The sequence below is a fragment of the Meles meles genome, chromosome 4 (assembly GCF_922984935.1).
Source record: "Meles meles chromosome 4, mMelMel3.1 paternal haplotype, whole genome shotgun sequence".
Taxonomy (NCBI): domain Eukaryota; kingdom Metazoa; phylum Chordata; class Mammalia; order Carnivora; family Mustelidae; genus Meles; species Meles meles.
The window spans coordinates 55,145,617-55,167,416 of NC_060069.1; the positions used below are offsets into that span (position 1 = coordinate 55,145,617).

Sequence of the window (21,800 nt, forward strand, 5' to 3'; positions counted from 1 at the left end):
TCCAAGCTGAGAAGAGACAGCACAAACCCTCAGACATGAAAGGCCTACTTGACTTTTGCAGGACCTAAAGAAAATCTGTTAGCTCTTTCTGTAGGGGGAGATGCCCTGCTGCCTTCACTGCTGCTGAGCCTATCATGGGAGGAAGGGCAAAAAAGGGCAAACCTGGTCGCAAACCTACTGTCCCAGCATCCTCCTGCTACAAGCCAGGATGTGGCAGGATGAGGATCTGCTCTCCTTCAAATGGTGGTCACAGTGTGAATCCATTAAGTTATCGAATATGGGCAGTTCTAATTCTTGAACCAGCATTCAAAGCTTCACTGCTACCTTTCCAAAAGCTTTATCTCCAGTAATATCCTATCAATTTAGAGCAAATAATAATAATAATAATAATAATAATAATAGCTACCATTTATTGAGCACCTATTCTACTGTGTGCCAGGCACTGTGCTAGGCACTTTTCGTACAATATCGAATTTAAATCCTCACAACAACCCTGTGAGGTAGGTATTATTATCATCATTTTACATATGAGGGAATTGAGGCTCAGAGAGATTAAATAACTCTCTTATCATGAAACCAAAAAGTAGTAGAGCTGGAATTCAAACCCAGAACAACCTGACTTCAAATACCATGCTCCTGTGAATTAGAGTAGAGGCAGAGGGGAGAGGAAGGACCATATTTAAGAAAGATTTTTGGAGTGGAATGATATGATACGCTGACTCGTAAGATATGAGGAGGAATCTAAACCCATACATGTTCCTAGCTGGTGTGTCTATGTAGAGTGTGGTAAAGATCACCAGGATTGGAATTCAGGAACATACTTGATGGGGGAAATGAGTTGAGTCCATATGGATATGTCCATGTTGATGTCCAGTGGGTGATAATGCAGATCTCAGATTTGGAGGGAAATTGTGGCTGGAGATATGCGTTTTAGAATCACCAGCATATCAGGGACAATTGAGGACATCAGGATAGATGATATCATTTGGGAAGTAAACATAGAGGAAAGAGAAGTGAACCAAAGAGGGAACACTGGGAGCACCAACACTGAAGGCATGAGCAGTAGTGAAGTTGAACATGAGCAATAGTGGAGTTGAACATGGCAGAGTCAGAAAAGGAAAAGTAGGGAGGCAGCCCTGTAGTGGTGGCTAGAGAAAGCCATGGCCTGGATTGGGAGCAAACCTAGAGCTCCTAGAAGGCAGGAAAGACTGAGTCATGCTTCTAACACAGCCCTTGGTCACCAAAAACCCCAGGAAGTATTGGTTAAATGAATGAATGCCAAAAATGTCCCTACCCTAGTTTGCCCCAAAGCCTGGAGCTTAAGACTTAATCCTACTCTTGACACCCCAATCCTAAAAATATGGATGGCTAGGTGAGCCAGAAGAATTTATAGAAGAGGTTTAAAGAGAAAGTCATGATTTGCTTCAGCTGGAGACTAAGGTAAAAAATAAAACCTGGCACTTTAGTAGGAGTCCCAGAAGTCCCTTGCCCAACCTTTTTCTGTGATTGTGAAATCAGGGAAGGGTGTATGGGGTGAGGGTCAGGGTGAGAACCACCTGCCAGTTGCCTGCGGAGTCCTCTGCTGAGCCTAACCTGAGAACCAATTCACGAGCTTTATCCAGGTAGAAAGATGATGGGGACATGTGTGGGAGGCTTGAGGGGTATAAGGGGTGAGAGAAGTCAGGGGACCAGCCCTACAACCCGGGAGAGAGGGTCCAGCCCTCTGGGTAGGGACCAGCCTTGAGGCTTAAGTGAACTTACATAGGCACATATGTGTATGTGTGTGTGTGAGAGAGAGAGAGAGGGAAAGAGAGGGGCGGGGGAGGAATGGGGCACCCTCTGGAAAGGGGAACAGAGTCTCTTATACATGGGTGAGAGGCTGAAGCCTTCCACAAAAGCCTAATGACTCAACGTGCTCAAGTGGGGGTGTGGGAGCTGAACATCCTTGGGAAGCCCTGAGGGGCTGCTGAAGCAGGGTTCCTGGTCTCCTCGGAGGCTGGGCCTCCCCTTGCTGGGGGCTCACAGAAAGTCAAACAGCCCGAAATTCTTGGCTGCTCCAGGCCCAGGAAAAATTGAGGGAAGAAAAAAGAAAGAAAAGAAATGTTTCAGGCCCAGAGGTGAGATGAGCCTGCCGGTTAGTAGGGTTAGGGGTCTGAAGGAACCAGCACACAGGGCGGGCATGGGGGTATAGGGGTGGAGCGGATATGCTTCCTGGAAGCCACCAGCAGCTCAGGCAACTGAGGGGGGCCCTCGGGCTTCCAGTAAAGGTCTGCACAGGCTGGGATAGCTTGGATACTTACTGGAAGGGACTACGGCTCTAAGGTATAGTACTGAGGCAGCCCTGGGGGTGCGGTGGGCGGTTAGGAGGAGGGTATTTTTTGGTGTCAGTATTGTGAGGGGAAAAGTTAAGAGATTGGCACACATGCTCAAGGAGATGCAGTTAATGGAGGGCTGATGTAGCGGAATGAATGGTGCAAGGTTGCTGAAGTGGGGAAAAGGGAGGATAAAGGGACAAGCAGGCCCAAAAGGGGTCTGCTGGGGTCAACTCCTGAAGTGTGTGTGGGGAATAAGGAGCAGCACCAGCAAGTCGGATCCCAGGGACATGAAGCATCCTGGGAAGGCCTATGCAGCGGTTAGTAGGCAGGGGGACAATCTGGGGCTGGGTGGCAGGTTAGGGGCCGCAGTGGCGACCGGTGGTTGCACCCCGCCCTCGCTGCGCCCCGCGAGCAGTTAGCGCGCCTGAATTTAGTTCAATTTATTTCCCTTTCAGGTACCAGACAAAGTAAAAAAGACGGACGGATGGAGAGAGGGACGCAGCCGCCCCGGGGAGCGGGATCGACGTGGGGGAGGGGCCCTGTTCACATCACATCCACAAAGAACTCACTGGGGTTTCCCATGGCCATGCGGAAGGACTGTCTGCTGGCTGTCAGTTCAGGGGGCACAGAGGCCAGGTCGCGGCCTGGAGGGGCTCCTGGGGGCCCCATGGCCGCGGGCGGTGGGGGCATCATCAGCATGGGGGGACCGTAGAGAGGGGGCACGCCAGGGGGACCGTAGCTCGGGTGCGTGTGGTGGCTGCGCAGGCTGCTGGCCACTGAGTGGTGGCTGCGGTGGCTGTGCTCGCTGGCAGCAGGCCCTGAGCGCTCGCTGGGAGCCCTTTCCCGTGGCCCCCGCAGGCTGCTGCGGGTTGTGTGGTCCGACTCGCTGCCGCTGCCTCCCGACTTCGAGTCTCCCGCCTTCGGGTCCTTCTCCTTCCTCCGGTCGCTGCCGCTACGGTTGGAGCCACTGCTCCGGCTACCTGTAGGGGACAGGCAGGCCCAGAGTGGGGGATGCTCAGAGCTTGCAGAAGCGGCTCCGGGCTCTCCTGTGCCCCCACCACCGCTGCCTCTGCCTTACCTTCACTGTGCTGACTGCTGGCGCTGCCCCCACCATAGCTGTACCCCAGCTCTGGGAAGCCTGGGTGTGGGTTGTACGGGTGTGGGGGTGGCGGGTACTGGTAAGGGAAAGCCATGGGCCAAGGGGCAGCCCCTGGGTGTGGCAAAGGGGCCAGTGTGTCCTGGTCAGAGGCACCACTGGAACCGTCGTGATCATGGAGGGACAAGTTGGCCATGTCTGTGGAGGGGAGGAGAGGGCCAGATGAGCTGAGTCTATCCCATGCCCCCACACCCCTAGGTCAGGAGACAGAGGTCCCCACTCTAGGTTGGGTGGGCACAGTTATGACGACACCTAACACCCGTGGTAGTTTATCCCCAAAATGAGAGGAGGCACAGGTCAGAGATCTCTCACTTCTTCAGACCTCCTCCACCACCCGTCTGAGATGGTGGAGAGGGAGACTCTTACCAACACAGCACCAAGGGAAACCCTCCTCAGGAAGGCCCTAAGCCCCCACTTCAGATGCTCAATGCCCAATCCTGACACCCAACTCCCATTCCCAGGGAGGCCCCCTTCCAGGGTCTGACAGTTTCTCCTCCTTCCTTAGTAAACTGGAAGAAGGAGCAGAAGTCTTAAACGGGCAATGTTCTCTGTTCACTTAGGGGAGTGCGGGAAGCTGAACTAGCAGACAGGTACTGCAAACCTGCAAGTCATTAGGCATGATCAAAGCCCTTCACCTCATGCAGATGTTACCACCAGCCTGTGAAGAGGGCATCAGTCACATTTTTTCCAGATGAGGAAAGTGAAGTCCAGAGAGGTTAAATGACCTGCCTGAGGTCAATCCAAACTGTGGCCAGAGCAGAAGCTAGGAGTTACTTATTTCTTTCTTACCTTTCCAGGTGAGTCATTAATAAAGAGTAGGGAGCCGTTGGGGGAAACTTAGGTGAAACTTTGCCCTCTCCCTTCACCTAGGACTAAAAAAAGTACCCATTATAGGCCAGAACAAACATAGGCCTTTCAGAGCCTCCCCGTACAGAAGGGACTTGGCCCGAATGGATTTTCTGGTGCTGTTGGGTAAGGTGGAAAGGCCTCAGAAAGAGAACCACTTAGGTGCCTCCTCTGTGCCCTCCACCCCATTCCCAGTCAGGCCTCACTGGCCTGTCTGGGCCAGTCACGTATTAACATTACTTGTTTCACGACTCTGGCTCTTCCAGGAAATCGTGCACCCCTTAAGGGCAAGGCTGCCCACACCAATGTTGGAACTACTTGAAAAGGAATACAAGGGGCCACTAGAAGTGATGACCTTCCTGGGACACCTCTTGCTCACACCTCATCATACCAGGTCCCAGAGCTCTAAGAGAGCTGGAATTGCCCTACCAGCCAGCTGTTGGATACAGATGGAGCCCTTTATAAGTCAGCTCAAGTTTCCAGGAGAGAAGAGGTCAGGAGAGGGGGATGTGAGAGGGCTGAGACGGTCTGTGGAGTCTACCAGCTAAGCCATCAGACTGGCAAGGCCTGCAGCTAGCATGGGGGATGGCAGCGGTGAGGAGCAGGGGCTGGTCGTGGCTCATGCCCCAAGAACTGGTGACTGTTTCAACCTCCAGGCTGCTGTCCTGAGGGGAATGACTGGGGGCTTCTGGGGATCCCAGGTCCCCAATTCTTTCCTGCTGAGGAGGTTGAGGAGACCTTGGCCAGTGAGAAGAAAAAGACCTGTCTGTCGGCATATCCCTGAGCTGGGCCTCTGAGGGGCGTTGGCCCATGGATAAAGACCCAGGAGGCCCCAGGGATAGAATAACAACTCTTGAGCAAAAACCACAGCTGTCTTGAGAAGCTTTAAGGGTCCCTGGAGGTTCAGAGCCAGGGCTGACTTCTGCTAATGATAACAATAGTAACTACACAGGATTGAGTCTAAGAAGCCATTAATTATAAGATGCACCCCAATTTCAGAGATATTGAAATGTGAAAGAAATATTCACCTTAGAATCAATTAAATTTGTGAATAATGGAGAACTTTTTTAGAGCACTTACTGTGAACCAAACATGGTACTAAAAGCATTATACATGCTGTCTTAACCTCCAAACAGCTCTGAGATAAGTTCTACTGTTGCCTCCAACTTACAGATCAAGAAATTGAGGCAATGAGAGGTTGTCACTTACCATGTTCACACAGAGAGGGCGGAGCTGGGATTTGAACTCAGAACTGTCCAACTCCAAAACCCTATGCACCCGTCACCCTCCATCATGAACTTGTGCTTTGCAGCAACAGCCTTTCTAGTCTTAGAACCTAACGTGAAGCATTTTAAGTCAGTTTTTGGACTCCAGCCAGCAAGCATCTCTGGGCAGACAAAAGGTTCCCTGAGGCAGAGGCGGCCGCTGGGAGGGGGCTTCTGCTCCCAGCCCTGAGCAATGCTGCCCTGTTTTGAGGACTCCCCTTTCTTCCCAAGGGCTGTCTACGTGCTCAGGAGGAGAAAGGGGGTTCCCTTAAGATCTTTTCTCCTTAAAAACCCTCACTGGCTTTGCACTCTCTCAGGACCAACTCCAGAATGCTCGGGGCAGCTTGCAGAGTCCTCTCTAAGCTGGCCCTGACAGTTTTTTTTTTTTTTTTTTTTTTTTTTTTTCAGTTTCATCCCAAGACCCAGCCCATCCTCAAGGGTCTGAGGAGGCTGGGGACTTGGGGCCTCAGGCTAGCCCCAGGTCCTGCCTTGGTGGAACCTGCTTGGTGCTGGGAGGGGGACCAGGGGGCAATGGTAGGATCTTTGTTTGACTTGGCTAAGACAATGTTTCTGCAACACAACATACCTAGGCAGCTCCAGATGATAGCAAGAAAAAGGACTCTGGAGCCAGAAAGACCTGGACCCAAGGCCTAACTCCTCTGCATCTGGCTGTGAGAATGGGTGGACTGTTTAACTTCTCTAAGTCTCAGTTTCCTCGGCTGAAATAGGGACAGTGATCCATCTTCCCGAAGGTGAGGAGGCGGGGATTGTGAGAACTGAGTGAGGGTGAGATGTTGCTCAGAAACAACCAGCATAGGCCAGGAACAGAGAAGGTACTTAGAAAATGCCAGCCCCAAAATGGGGATGCAGAGCAGGTGAAAAGGCCTGAATGGGCTCTGCTTCTACTAGAGAGGGAGGCCTGTGTCAGGCCTCAAGCTTGGCCCTCAGCCTGGCTGCCTGCTCATGCTTCATGTGGGCTCCCTTGGGTCCGCTGCCACATCCCTGTGCACCTCCCCACCCCCATCCAGGGGACAGAGCAAGGAGGTGGGGGAGGCACGTACTGCCACAGAGGTCACCGAAGATATAGTAGCACTGCTCAGAGAAGGTGATCTTGTTGACAGTGTGGCGGATGAAGCCGGCTTTTAGCAGGTTGCTGGCATACTTGCGAGCCTCTCTCCGGTCCGTGAAGCCTTCTACGTTGTGGTATAGCCAGTCCACCACATCCGAGCCTGGGGACAAGGCCATCACTTTTTACTAGGAGGCCCACCTGACTTGGGCTCCTCTGACCTCCCAGAAGCCACAAGGCTGGGGCTGGTTCCAGCTCAAGGGAGTGGCCCAAGGGAGATCTTCAGCCCCCAGCCTGCCCTGCCCCATCACTCCCCACCCGGTCCTTCATCCCACCATGCGGCCCTCTCACCGATGAAAGCATTGGGGATGGTAATCTTGAGCCACATGCGGTCACGGACCTCCAGTCCAGATTCAGGGGATGCCATGGCTTTAACAATGGCGGCCATGTCACTGTGGATGGACAGGTGGAAGTCGTCTAGGCCTGGGGGTGGGAGGCAGAATGGTGAGGCAGAAAGAGGCTACAGAGTTAGGTAGACAGGAGTCTGCTCTGCAGCTCTACCATCTAATGACTACGGACCAATGGTGGGCACATTACTGACTTCTAGGACACTTAGTTTCCTCCTCTGTAAAAATAGGGACTTTAATATTTATTTTGCAAGGATTTTTTTTTTTTAAAGTAGGCTCCACGCCCAGTGTGGAGCCCTGAACACAGGACTTGTGCTCACAACCCTGAGATCAAGACCTGAGTTGAGATCAAGAGGCCAATACTTAACCAGCTGAGCTACCCAGGTGCCCATATTTTGCAAGGATATTTGAAGAAAGAATTAAATAATATAAATGAAGGTGCTTAGCATAGTGTATAATGTGTGTTACAGTAAAAATGGCAGTCATTTACTGAGTGCTTACTTCATGCCACATCCTGGGATGGGGGCCTCACTTATATCCTCTCATTAAACCCTCCCTCCCTTGCCCCAGAACCCGGTAGAGTGCATATCATTAGTCCCATTTTACTAGAGGAAACTGAGGCTCACAGGGTGCTCAATACAGGCTCAGAGGCAAACACTGTTTAGTGAGGGTTGGGTGTCCACTGAGGGAAGCTGCAGTGTGAGGTAGCTGGAATGAACTCAGCCCCCTCTCCAGCCCCCTCTGACTTTTAAGCAAGAGTCTCCATGTGGGCCTTTACCAGTCTCTCCCACCCGGCCCCGCCTGCTGGGCCTAGGGGGCAGGGCTGGACACTCACGCTCTGTGTCAGGGATGGAGCTGGTGATGGAAGAGCTGGTGGAGGTGATGGTGCTCAGGGAGGGGCTCATGCCATAGGCAGGGAAGGTGCCAGTCATGGCTGCAGTGTGGGAGACCCAGGCTGCAGGGTCAATGGGCCGGATGGGCTCACCTGCAGGGAGGAGGAGAGTTAGCGGCTGCCCACTGCCAGGCCCCACAGGAAAGGTATGAGGGTTCAGGGGAACACAGAAGTATGGAGAGACAGGGTTCACGTGTACCAAGCACCAGCTTTAGGGCCAAGTCCCCCAACCACTTACTCCTGGGCAGTGTGAAGCAACCACGTGGACTTGGGTCCCAGCACTTGGCCACAGTCAGGGTGATGGGCCTGAAAGCAAGGGGGTTCCTAGTGAGGGCTGGATGCATGGAGTCCAGATAAGCCCCCTGCCTGATGGCCCGAAGTGCCTGCTCCCTCCTTCCCATGTCCCGTCCCATCCATACCCCGGTTTGTGCACAATCTCCCGCAGGACCCTGACCGCGTCATCATTGCTCATGTTTTCAAAGTTGATCTCGTTTACCTGGGAGAGAGGATCAGAAGTGGGATAAGCAGCTGGGCTGGGGAGATGGGTAGGGAAGCTGAGCTTAATGGATCAGGAGGTCTTCCCCCTACCAAGCAGTGGCCTCTAAACGAGCCGGTACAGGGGTGGGGATTATCCCCCTATGCCCCAACCCCAGCACCACCTCCAGGGGCAGTGGTACCTGTAACAACATATCTCCTGGCTCGATGCGTCCGTCTGCAGCCACAGCCCCACCTTTCATGATGGAGCCAATGTAGATGCCTCCGTCACCGCGCTCGTTGCTCTGGCCCACAATGGAGATGCCCAGAAAATTGTACTTTTCTATAGAGAGTGACACAACCTTAAGAGGGGAATAAGGTTCCTACCCAAATTCTGAGCCCCTTATTAGAAAAGGGTGGAAAGGGATGGGAACTAACATTTCAGTGAACCTGAATCAGGCCTTGTGCTCAGTAAAATCATGCATACTTCCATTTAATCCTTGCCAGCTCTGCAACAGGGACTCTGAGTCCCATTTTACAAAGCAGGCAACTGAGGTTCGGAGAACCTCAATGACTTTTCTAAGCCATTAAGTTGCAAAGCCAGGATTCAACTCAGACTTAAATTCTAAGGTTGGGGCTCTTTTTACTACATTCAGCTATCACCTAAAGACAGCAGCTAGGGCAGAAATCAGAGTGACAAGCAATGGCTGAAAAAGGGAAGGGGGATAGGAATCAGAAATTACTTCCTCCAGGAAGCCTTCCCTGATGCCATCTTCTATTTCCACAGCTCTCTGTGCTTACCTCTGTCATAGCCCTGATCGTGAGCTACTGAAATGGTCAGTTGATGTACTGGTTTATGTTTATGAGAGAATGCTCCTCGGGGGCAGGGAACATATCTTGTGCCTCTCTGAACTCCTCAAGTCTGCCCAGTATCTGACATACGGAGGTAGGCCCTCAAGAGTATTGTTTCATCAGACTCACCCATGTTGAGAGTGACAGTGATGATGTTGAGTGACATGGTGGAGTCCGTGATGCTGCTGAAGGACGAGGACTGAAATAGACAGAGGCACTGAGCAGCACGCAGGGGTGGCAAGAACTCACTGCTCCCACCTAGCTCCTCCTCAGCCCTCAGCCTCCCCTCCCCTCTAAGGCTCAAATGCTGGCCCAAAAGAAGGGGGTCTAAGGAAGCACACAGCCTGGATCTGCCTACAGAGGGCTCAGTCTGCCCCCACCCATCCCTGGCATCTCAGGTCCCGTACCCGTTCAATCCGCGAAACCTTCTGCTTCCTCCGCCGCCGCTTATGTCTTCTCATCAGGCGTGAAGCGCTGCTCTGCTCTGTGGAGCTGCTGAACCTGGGGGGCCCACAGTTGTTCCCCACAAGGCTGGCCCAGCCCTGCCCCACAAGAGGCACCGCAGGGCCCAAGTCCCTTATGCAAAGCCCACAGCCCTCCCAGGGTCCCACCATCCTGGGGGGAGGTGGGGTCAGGGCTCCTCGGGGGTCACCTGCCCCATAGTATCAATGAAACTAAAGCCCCACCTGCTAGTAGAGTCATCCTCATCCGAATCAAAGAAGCTGGTGGTCTCTAACTCGCTGCTCATAAGGGTGGATGAGCTATCATAACCCCCTGGCTCTCGCCGCCGCTCCCCCTTTGCAGTTCCATTTAGCCGGGTTGCTGCAGGGAACAGAGGTAGCTGGGTTCACAGTGCCCATGCAGCAGGGAAAGGAGGCACAGGGCTGGGCTTGGGGCTGCACTGGGGTCAGGCATACCCAGAGTTCAGGAAAGGGCAAAGAAGTGGGTAGATAAATGGAAGCAATAGGAGAAGGTGTAGGGATGGGGAGGGAAGGCGTCTGTTCAGGGAAGACGCACTGTGCTCTGGACCGTCCCTCCTGCGTGGCCGTTCACGCTGGGCAGACACCAAGGAGTCCGTCTCTGTGTCGTTGTCCAGGTTCTCCTGGCTGCCTCCACCAGCATGAGGGCTGTGGGGAAGAGAGGACTTGGTGGGAGAGGGGGCAGGCTGGGGGTTCCCTCCCCCCAGCCCTGGGCTGAGCTGATGCAGGCCTCCCCCAAGGGCCCACTCCACTCTCAAGCCACACTCACTGGAAGGATGGGGGCCGGGAGTCCCCAATGCCTCCTGTGCGCTCCATGGGTGGTGGCAGTTCTGATGGGTTGTCGGCACAGAAGGGAGCTGGCTCTGGGTGGGAGCCCTCGGCAGATACCAGCTGACGGGGAAAGAATGGGTGGGTAGTATGGTACGGGGGCACCAGGGAAACAGCAGATAGCTGACTTCCGGCACGGCATGCAGACTTGGGGAGAATGAACCAGGGGATATGGAGGCAGGAGAGACAGGACTGTGCAAGGTCAGCTGGGTTTACGACTAGACTCACTGCTCACGGATGGGGAGGATGGAAGGCACAAGCTACTGAAGTGGGATAGGGCAGAGGACAAGGGTCAGTGGTCCCGGATAGAGGTTGGCTGGAACCTGCGGCAAAGTGCCTCAAAGAGCGTAGGAGACATCTGTGTCTCTGATGAGTGTTTCTGTCCCTCCCTTCCCCACATTCTATCTCCCCACCGACATCTTTCACCAAGGCTACATAATCTGGGGTGAGAAATAGTTCAGGTAGAAAACTCGGGAGAGTCAGATATTGAAGTATAAAACCACTAGCTATAATCTTAGCAATGCTTTTCCTGTCTAGTCCACCGCAGGGACGCAGGAGAGAGGGCTGAGGAGGGCTCCTTACCCAAGACACCACCCGGCCATTGAAGCAGGGCAGCTTGGCATTGTCGTCAGAGATCTCCTCCTTCACCACTCTGCAAGGAAAGGGTGGGAGTATCAGAGTGAGCTTTCTAGGGTGGAAATGGAAGGGTCCTCACAATCCTAACTCAAGGGCCCCTCCACCCTAAACTGGGAATCATGTCACCAGCCTAAGCATATTCAAATGGGAGCAGAAGTGGGGGTCACCCAGGGACTGCTCTTTAGCACCACCAGGAAGATACCAGCCCTGCCCAGGCCAGATGCCATCCTGGGGTGTCCTCTCAGTTATCAGGTGATTGCAAATTACACCTGACAAATTGCTGTCCCCCATAAATGTGGCTACTCCCTAGAATTCCAAGAGTGTGTTATCCAGTCCCAACATAGCTCTTCTGGGCTGGACTTATTCTTTCCCTCTGACCCTAAACTAGGAAAAAGCACACGCTTATTTCTGTCTTTTCCTTCTTGGGAATCCTGACATTCTTCTGGGAGGTGTGGATGAAGAGTTTAAGTGAATTAGGAAAGAGAAAGGGAAAAGGTGTCTAATGAACATCCCCCACTGCCATTATGCTAACAGTACCAACTGCTCTCACTTACTAAGCATGAATCATGGGCCAAGCACTAAGCTAAGCACTTTACTTGGGTCATTTACTACTCACAGCAATGCTAAGATAGATACAGATGGGGAAATTAAGGTTCAGTAGGTTCAGAAACTCACTTACAGTCACACACTAATAAAAGCTGGAATTTGAATTCTAATCAGCATGATTCTTTAGCCTTTATTCTTACCTATTATACCATCGTATCTCCCTATAGTTAGAATGTGTAATCTTCACATCACCTTCATTGTTAAGGACAAGATTCTCATTTTATGAGTAAAGAAATGGAGAAACATTCAGTAACTTGTCCCAGGTCACAGAGCTAGAAGATGTCAGAGTTGGAATTCAACCCCAAGCTTGCCTGACTGCAAAACCTACAGTCTTTCCATGGTATTTCACATTTTTTTCTCTTACAATGACAGGTGATATGGATCTGTATGTGTGGTGGTGGTGGGGGGAGGAGACAGTGATGTGGGCATGGAGGGGCTGGGATGTGTACAGGCATGTAGTTTGGCTCGGGGGATACGTCAAGGCAAGAAGTCAGACCACGATTACAGTTTGGGGCTAGGGAAAGGAATGGAAAAGTTTGAGGACCCCAGACTGTGTCAAACACTCTAGGAGTACAGAGCTGGAAAGATGTGATCAGGGGCAAGAGGAAGACACAAGCCTGGGTTTGTGAGCAGAGAGGAAAGACAGCAAGAAAGGAGGCTGGGAAGCCTAGTCCTTCCTTGTTCTTGGAGCAGCTTCTGCCCAGAGCTGGGAACATGCTTGGCTCCTTACGATGCTCACATTTTTGGACTCACAGCCAAGTTCAAAGACCGAGCCTGCCCTTCTCCCTCCCATCCAGCTCTGGTTCCGCCACCATTTCCAACCCCACAAAGACCCTAGGAAAGCAGCTCTAATCATTCTGGTCAAGCTCACAATGGCAGAAAGCCCAAGGATAGAACATGCTGAAAAGAAGGGACATGGAGATAGCTCAGAGTCATCAGGGAGGCTGGCCAGAAGGTACCCTAAGCTTGCAGCCCAATATGGGAACTGGGGCTCAAAGGAAAATGGGGTATGTGGGTCGCATGGCAGAGATTGACCTGCTCTGGAGAGGGTCTCCCTGTGGTGGGAAACTGCTGCTGAGTCCCCACCATACCACCCCCGCCCACAGCAGGCCCCACCACGCAGCTCCAATGCTACAGATGTTTCCTCTCTTTCTAGGGGTCACCGACAGGTCGCCAAGGCTCTGCTGACTCATAACGATCAGCTGATCTTCAGCAACAGCCTTGGGGGACCTCAGACAGGCCTCCCCTTCTCATCATGGAAATGAATGGCTCATGGTTGCATAGCACTCACACACACACACACACACACACAGACACACACACACACAGACACACACACACACACACACAGACACACACACACACACACACACACACACGCCCCAAGCAGAGTTGAACAAATCTGGGTTCTAATTCTGCCACATATTAGCTCTCCTAGCTTAGAGAAGTTTCTTAACTTTTCCAAACCTTTGTCTTACCCTGGTAAGTGGGATTTGTGAATGCCTGGCATGATCCTGGCTTACAATAAAAGCTAACTATTAGCTGTGCCAATTTTTAGCAGCTTCCATACTCTCTTTCCAACTTGGTGTAAGTTTCTAAGGGCAGGGACCAAATAAATCTGCACATCACTCATTGTCCATCATTGTTCAATTAAAAAGCCTTTGCTAAGAACCCAGCAGGTTTTAAATCCTGTGCTTGCTACTGTATAAACTTCAAGGTGCATCAGACCAGGAGCCTGCCTTGTCCTTGGAGGTTATGGCCCAAAGGATAGTTCATGCAAGTATATGGCAAGTGGGAAGTGGTCAGAACCATAAGAGCAGCAGATGTGTGCACTGGACAGACATCTGTTGAGTATTTCTTAGGTGTCAGGTCCTGGCTAGGAGCTGGGTAGGTGTAACAATAAATGGGATAAAGTGCCATAACTTTCAAAGCTCAGTGCAGAGGATGGGGCAATATGCACGTGGGCAAGACAAGGGAAGAGCAATGTGTTCTGAGGAGAAGGCCCAGAGGCACGGCAGTATGTGACATAGAGCGAGGAACAACAGTTGGTAGCCCAACTTCCCAAGTTGCTCCCGCCCACCTCGAGGCCACTCTAGCCTCTGTCGCCCATCTCCCTCAGTGCTGAAAATGTTTATTCTTCCTCCATTTTTGCAGCAATTTAAGAGGGTCTGGCCTACCTTAGCTAGACAAATACTTCTGGAGACCAGATGGGAGTTGGGGAGTCCTCCGGCTTCACCAACTCGAACCTCAGAGGGTGAGCTTGGAGAGCAGCCTTTCTCCTCTGACCCACTCTCCCAGTTGCCAGCAGAGGTCACTGGCCTCTATCTGACCCTGGTCTCAAGGGGCTAAGTGGCAGCCCTATCACCTCTATAGTTTGCCAAGGCTCAGCATCTCCTTCAGAGAGGATGTATCTGTGCAACGGTGACGATAATAGTAACACCTACAATTGTGTGATTAAGGCCTTAGACTTTGGAGCCAGATTTCTGATGCAGAATCAAGCTCTGACACTTACTAGTTGTGTGGCCTTGGGGAAGTTACTTACTTTTTCTCTGTGTTCTAGTTTCTTCCTCTATAAACTGGGGATATTACTACTTATTTCATAGAGCTGTTAAGATGACTGCATGAGTAAAGATTTGAAAAGCATTTAGATCAGTGCATGCACACTGAAGCATCATAAAAAGAGTCTGTTAAATAAATGAAAGATATAAACTTCTCAGCTACTAGTTCTCTGTGACGAGACAGCTCTAGCCCTCTCCTGCTCAATAATCCTGGGAATAAAAACAAAATCAATCTCCTCCTTTGGCTTTGTTCTCAACCCTGTTAACACAGTCTACTACGATACTTTGCCAAGGATGGTTCAAGTACCACTAATGCATGCAAGATCGCTTCAGGCGCACCTGAATGAATGTTTAATTCAATAGTTAAGTATTTTATTTTTAATATATTTTAGAAAGAAATACAAATAGAAAATCAGACCTGTGACTTCATATTACTGATTGGGTCAAGCTAAGAAAGAGTGAGTGAACGGACAGTTGATTTAAAGAATAATATCAAGTCAACAGTGAGCAGATGAAATGGGGACCTTCCTAAGACTGTGATTAGGCCTGGCTTGACAACAGCCTAGCGGGGAGTGGGAGGCAGCCCAGAGAGGTCTAGGTTTACGATGCAGGGGCTAAGCCCATTGGGTTCAGGGGTGAGTTGAGGGTGGAAACACATACCTATCCTAGTCCCCCAAGGCATCCAGTCCCAGGGTGGCTCCAGCACACTGGGCTCTAGAGGATTTGCCTTATCCCATATCCTGAGGGGGCATCTTGGTCTCTTCCAACTCTCTTTTTCTTTTACCACACCAAGGCATCTGCCCCCTCATTCTCACCCCTTGCAGATAGATCCTCTTCAGAATCTCTCAGTCACGGGTGTCTGTCTCTGGACTGAAGCCAGACAATCATCACTACATCAGGAGTACCCACCCCAGGGTAGGAACAGCAACAGAACCCAGACTGGTCAGGAGCTGCACAGCACTTCCCACTGTACAAAGCACTCTCACACATAGGAGCTCATGGGCTCATCAAACTCTGAGTTCCGTGGGGGAAAGGTGACAGCAAAACATGCTAGGCAGAAGAGGAGAGAAGGTGCTTGCTTCCCAGGGCCAAAAGGGCAGGGGTCCCAGAAGAGAAGCCAGACGGATAAACACCAGGAAGGAGAATGTCTCCCTTCACTCAGCTCTGGGGCCTCAGCTCCAAAGAGCAGTGCAGGCCTCAGGCTGGAGCTGGAAAGACAGCCTTTAGGCCTGAAGGGCCCGGGAAGGCCTTCCCCACAGGCCTCCAGGCCCAGTGCCCAGTTAGTGTGGGGCTGGCAAGTCTGGGGGCCTCCCCCTCCCCCAGTCCTTTGGGAGTTGGGGGGGGCGGTGAGGGGATGGGCTAGGCTCCCCCTCCCAGGCCAGCTGCTACAGAACCTTCCGGCTCCAACATTCCATCCCTTCTTAAAGGGGAAGTCACTGCTTCCAAACTCCGCCTGTCCAAAGCCCCGCAGCTGGATGGAGAAGACCCCGCCAGGGAGGGGAAGATGAAGAACACCAAGAGAGCTTCCTCGCCCTCCCATCCAGGCTCTGAGGCCCTTTCCAAGGTCTCCCCCTTGGCTACCATCTGGAGGGGAAAGGCCCCAATTCTGAAGGGAAATCAGCACCTAGGCCAGTGGGGACTTCTCAGGGGTCAGGCACTCCGATTCCTTGACAACATCCTAAACACAAGGAAGGGGAGACAGCTAAATAAACATTAGGTTTGCTGGCCTCAGCTTGCAGCCTGGCCCTAGAGCCCCCTCTCCCCCTCCCCCCAGTTCGAAGTCCTGCAGCATAACCCCTGGATGCATTACTCCAAATATGGCTCTGAGTTGGGAGCTGAAAAGATGGAGAGGGCAAAGACCGGGTGCCAAACACCCCAAGTCTCTGCTAAAAAGGTGGCTCCCTTGGCAGGCGGCAGGTTGGGGGCTCTGGCTCTGGAATCCGGTGGAGGGGGTGTGTGTCTGTCTATGTAGGCCACTGGCTCTGAGGAGGTGAAGGGGGCTTGGAACTCTGGTTGCTTTTGGGGAGACGTCCTCCTAAACTAGGGGGGCCTAGGTCCCCCACAAGAGGTAAAAGGAAAGTCCCTAAAGGGGCTAGAACTCCAGCCTCTGGAAAAACCGGGGGGGCCCCCAAATGCCCAAGTCGCCCCCTGGAATCCAGAGTAGGGGTAGAAGCCAGTGTAACAAGGGGAGTCCAAACTGGCCGATGGGCCCCGAGAAGCCGGAGGGGCCGGGGTTCCCAGGAGGTGAGGCAGGGGCCATCCTCACCCGAAATCGTCGTCCATAGACTTGAAGAAGAACTTATAGCTGGGTCGCTGCAGAACGCCCTTAAAGTCCGCCAAGGTGACGCGCTCGGCGGGCAGGGGCAGCTTCACCAGGTACGGCGTCTCCTGCCCGTCCAGGTGGTAGATGATCTTAGTCTCGCCCATGGCTCCGGCCTCGGGCCCGGCAGCCCGCGCGCGGCCTGCTCCCGCGGCCCGGCCGGGCCTCTCGGGCGGCGACGGTGCTCGGCGCGGCCCAGCGGCTCAGCCTAGCTCGGCGGCCGGCCGCGGCGCCAGCTCCCTTGTTCTCCGGCCGCTCCCGGGTCCCAGCGCCGCCTGCCGCCGCCGCGGCCGCCGCTTCCGCTCTCCACTCTCCCGGCTCTGCTGGCGACGGCGACTCTTCCGGTGGCCGCGGCCCTCCCGGCTCTGCGCCGCTGCTCGGCCCGCTCCCCTCCCCCGACCCCGGCGCGGCCCCGCCCCGGCGCGAGCTCCGCCCCCGGCAGCGGCAGAGCCGCGCTGGCCTTGCGGCAGATGGCCGGGCCCTCTGCCGGGCCCCGCGGACACCCCGCCCACCCTCCGGGCGGCGAGCTTGGCAGCCTGCGCTCGGATCCCAGATCTGCCGGGAGCTTGGTGGCGGCCGCCTAGGCTCCCAGACAGGGAAGGGCAGATCTCACCAGGATGGCAGCTTTCGCGGACTCATCAAGACCCTGGCTCTGGACCCAAGGGGGATAGGCTGTTCCTTGGCAGCCTGAGGTCACTCTGGCCCCCCAGAATTGGGGGGGGGGGGGCGGTTCTGACCAGGTATCGATGGAGGAAAGTGACCTTCCCGTGGCCCTTTCAGGGTCTGTTGGAAAGCATAGCAGCTGTCACTGAGTCTGCCAAACCGAGTTCCTTGAGGACAGAAGGAGATCGAGTTCTGATTCCTTCTTAAAACCTCAGTATTGGGCACCTGGGTGGCTCAGTAGGTTAAGCGTCTGCCTTCCGCTGGAGTCATCGTCTCAGGGTCCTGGAATCCAGTTCCATTCGCTCACTACTCAGCGGGGAGTCTGCTTCTCCCTCTGCCCCTCCCCTCTGCTCTGGCTCTCTCCCACTCTCTCAAAATAAATAAATAAATAAAAACTAAAACCAAACCAAAACCAAAACAAAAACAAAAACCTCAGTACAATACCTAGGTGCAAAGCCGTGGCTTAATAAACGGACCAATGCAGAATGAGTGCAAGAATGAAAATGAGTGCATGGCTGGGACAGTAAATCTCAAATCAGAACTAGGTACAATCAGTCCCTGACAGATCTCTTCACCCCTTAGCTTTTAATCCATTTAATAAATGGGTGCCCACTAAGGTGCAAGGCAAAATGCAGGGGATAAAGTGAAAACAAGACAGTTAAAGCTGCCCTCAGTCAGGACTTTCACTCACCTGAAAGGAGGCACAGAGCTTGTAATAACTTCAGAGGGACAAATGCCATGAAGAAGATAAAATGGAGTGATGTGATAGTAAAAGGGAGAAGAGAACCATGGGTGGTTAGAGAAAGCCTCTTCCATTTGAGTGAAGACATAGAATGGAAAAAACAGCAGCTAGAAGAAGGTCTGATGTGGGGCGCCTGGGTGGCTCAGTGGGTTAAGCCGCTGCCTTCGGCTCAGGTCATGATCTCGGGGGTCCTAGGATCGAGTCCCGCATCGGGCTCTCTGCTCAACAGGGAGCCTGCTTCCCTCTCTCTCTCTCTCTCTCTGCCTGCCTCTCTGTCTACTTGTGACCTCTGTCAAATAAATTAAAAAAAAAAGTTTAAAAAAAAAAAAAAAAGGTCTGATGTGAGGGGAAAAGCATTCCAGGCAGAGGGTGTAGTCAGGTATAAAGGCTCAAGTCAGGAATAAATTCTCCCAATTTGAGGAACAAGAAGGCCATTGTGACTATGGTGATAATGGTAGAATGAGGCTGGAGAGGTAGATGTAGGTTCTTTAAGGCCACAGGAGCAAGTGTGGGCTCCTCCCACTCCCATTTTGTACACTGTTGCCAAATTAGCATTTTCAGAGTAAGTACCTCTTCTGCTCAGAAATCTCTCCACATTCCCCAGTGCTTTCGAAAGATTCTTAGCACAATATTCAAAACTCCATAATCAAAACTACCTACCTCTAGTTATTTTTTTCATTGTATCCTGGCTAAATTTTTTACTTCAGCAAACCCACCTATTTGCTAGCCCCTGCACATACCTTGTGTATATACCCATCTCTTTACTTTTTAAATGAACTATATGTGCATATTAAGAAAGCTTTTTTTTTTTAACATTTATTTGACAGATACAGATCACAAGTAGATAGAGAGGCAGGCAGAGAGAGAGAGAGAGAGGGAAACAGGCTCCCTGCTGAGCAGAGAGCCCCATGCGGGACTTGATCCCAGAACCCCGAGATCATGACCTGAGCCAAAGGCAGCGGCTTAACCCACTGAGCCACCCAGGCGCCCTTAGGAAAGCTCTTAATAGCAGTTCTCTGTCCCATTTTCCACCCCACCTCAGTACATACATATTTTTAAACCTCATACTAGTTATTGATTTATGCATTCTGGACATTGTTTATTTATTTCCAAATTTGAATGATGGATTTATCTTTCTCCCACCTCCCCCAACCTCTTGAAGTAGTAAAATCATGCTTTTTGAAGTCAATATAGTTTTTAGTATTGACATTTTGCCCATGAGTAAATGCTTCCTTTTTACAACTTTTCATTTCTCCTGGCATTAATCATTGCTTTACTTTTGCATTTGCTTTTTATTTTTTAATTAATTTTTTAATATTTTATTTATTTATTTGACAGAGAGAGAGATCACAAGCAGGCAAAGAGGCAGGTAGAGAGGGGGAATGAGCAGAGAGCCTGATTCGAGGCTCGATCCCCGGACCCTGGGACCATGACCTGAGCTGAAGGCAGAGGCTTTACCCCACTGAGCCACCCAGGCGGCCTGCATTTGCTTTTTAAAATAGTATAACTACCATTAAGTCTTACCATATAATCTGTTTATCAATGCATATTTTGTTTACCCTGTCAAATATATTAGATAATCCAACCATTTTCTCCCTTGGAGCCTTCCATTCTCTTGCTCTGGTCTGCACTGTTGGCTGTCTCAGCCTGTGCACAGAGGTCATCCTGGAACTCTCTGCATCATCCTCAGAATTCCCTTTACCTCTCCTCTCTGTTGAATCCCCATTTCCTAGATATTTCGCTCCTTTGCTTTGGTAAAGCACATTGTTTTGTGGCTTACTTTGAAAGCATGGGAAATAAAACCCCTTTCAAGAACCTGCAAATCTGGAAATATGATTCAAAGTAATTTTCCTTCAGAATTTTGAAGCTATCACTACATTGTCTTCCAGCATCGTGTTGCTATTAAGCAGTCAGTTTGAGCTGTTTTTCCTAAGGCTTTGCACGTGACTTGTTTTTACTCTCTGTGGAAGTCTTCAGGAGGTTCTCTTTATTCCTGGGGTTCTGAAAAAATTTTAAAAAGATTTTATTTATTTGTCAGAGGGAGAGAGCATAAGCAGGGGGATCAGCCGGTGGAAGGAGAAGCAGGCTCCCTGTCGAGCAAGGAGCCCAATGAGTGCCAGACTCCAGCCCAGGACTCTTCATCATAACCTGAGCCCAAGGCAGACCCTTAACCGACTGAACCATTTAGGCTTCCCGGGGTTCTGAAATTTCATGGTGATACATCTTGGTACTACTTTACTGTGCTAGGCACTTGGTGAGCCCTTTCCATCTAGAAATTCAATAATACTTCCTTGAATTATTTAACATCAGGACCGTTTTTCCTGTTCTTTTTAGAGCTCCTGTTAGATGTTAGACCTTCCAGATTGATTTTTTTTCCCCTCCTTTATCATCTGTTCCCTTTTATTTTTAAATGACTGCACCTTTTCGCGAGATTTTTCTTGACATTTCCAACCTTCCCCCTATCCAATTGGATAAGTAAAATGTTCACATTCAAAATTCGACTCCCTAAGGGTGGATGTAGTTTCCATCCTATTTAGCTTTCTAGTCCTCCAGTTCTCAGTAGGAAATAATTTACTTATTTTTAATTTTAAATTTAATTTTTAAGAACTGTTATCCAGTTCTCCCTTTTCATAGTACTTTCTTCATAGACACAGTATCTTCCTTCTTTGAATTTTAAGAATTATAGCTTCCCCCTGCCCTGAGGTTTTCAAAAGCCTCCTTACTTTCTCATTGTTTCCTTGATTTCAGTTTTGTTTTGGTCTCTACCTTTCACGTTGGAAGTATCCTTAAAAAAATTTTTTTTAAAGATTTTATTTATTCATTTGACAGAGAGAGAACACAAGTAGGCAGAGAGGCAAGCAGAAAGAGAGAGGAGGAAGCAGGCTCCCTGCTGAGCAGAGGGTCCGATGCGGGACTCAATCCCAGGACCCTGAGATCATGACCTGAGCTGAAGGCAGAGGCTTAACCCACTGAGCCACCCAGGCGCCCCAGAAGTATCCTCAAATGTTTGATGGCCATTAGTCTACTCACATTTAAGATCGAGATACTAAAAAGCTGGTTGGAAGCTCTGTCCATGTACAGGTTTTTGTTTTTATTTCGATTTTATTCTTAAAAGTAATCTCTATACCCAAAGTGGGGCTTGAACCAACAACCCCGAGACCAAGAGTCACACATTCCACTAAGCCAGCCCCCACATAAAGGGCTTATTAACTAACAAGTTTCACTGTAGGTGATCAAGTGGGGGTGATGATGGGTTTTTGTTGTGAATAAACAAAAAATGTATTTAAAAGCTCCCTCCCCTCCCGCCCCCGTTTTTCAGTTTGTTTTTGCCTGGTGTGTGATGATATTCAGAGCCCTCATATACTTTCACTTAATCCCTCATTTCCAATCTCGCCCCTCACCCCCATCTCCATGTCTGTCTTGAGTCCAGGGCTCAAATAACTCTTCCTTAAGGTTCTGGAATTTCAGGGGGCTATTTCATATATTCTGCTAGGCACCCATGACCTGTCAGTCTGAAAACTTAAGACCTTTGGATTTAGGAAACCTTCAAATATATTTGATAATTTCCTCCCCACCATCTCTTCAGAAACCAAATCTCCCACTACTTGCAGGAGAGTAGGGCTAATCAGCAGGCTGAATCAGATGAGCCAGAGAACTTTGAGGCCTTTTCTTGTATAGATCCTTGATTCCTCTCC

At 51.1% G+C, this 21,800-nt stretch overlaps 1 protein-coding gene across 1 annotated transcript; it reads right to left on the bottom strand.

Moving 5' to 3' along the window:
- Nucleotides 1–2,740: 2,740 nt before the first annotated feature.
- On the bottom strand, nucleotides 2,741–17,068 carry DVL3 (dishevelled segment polarity protein 3). Its single transcript, XM_046002637.1, has 15 exons — nucleotides 16,647–17,068; nucleotides 11,163–11,232; nucleotides 10,522–10,643; nucleotides 10,291–10,400; nucleotides 9,960–10,095; nucleotides 9,681–9,774; nucleotides 9,403–9,472; nucleotides 8,625–8,764; nucleotides 8,367–8,443; nucleotides 8,186–8,253; nucleotides 7,891–8,040; nucleotides 7,000–7,131; nucleotides 6,644–6,811; nucleotides 3,394–3,609; nucleotides 2,741–3,295 (listed from the first exon to the last, which is right to left on the bottom strand). The coding sequence occupies exons 1-15, from the start codon at nucleotides 16,805–16,807 to the stop codon at nucleotides 2,859–2,861; spliced, it is 2,151 nt and encodes a 716-aa protein (XP_045858593.1). The 5' UTR covers nucleotides 16,808–17,068; the 3' UTR covers nucleotides 2,741–2,858.
- Between the last annotated feature and the right edge of the window lie 4,732 nt (nucleotides 17,069–21,800).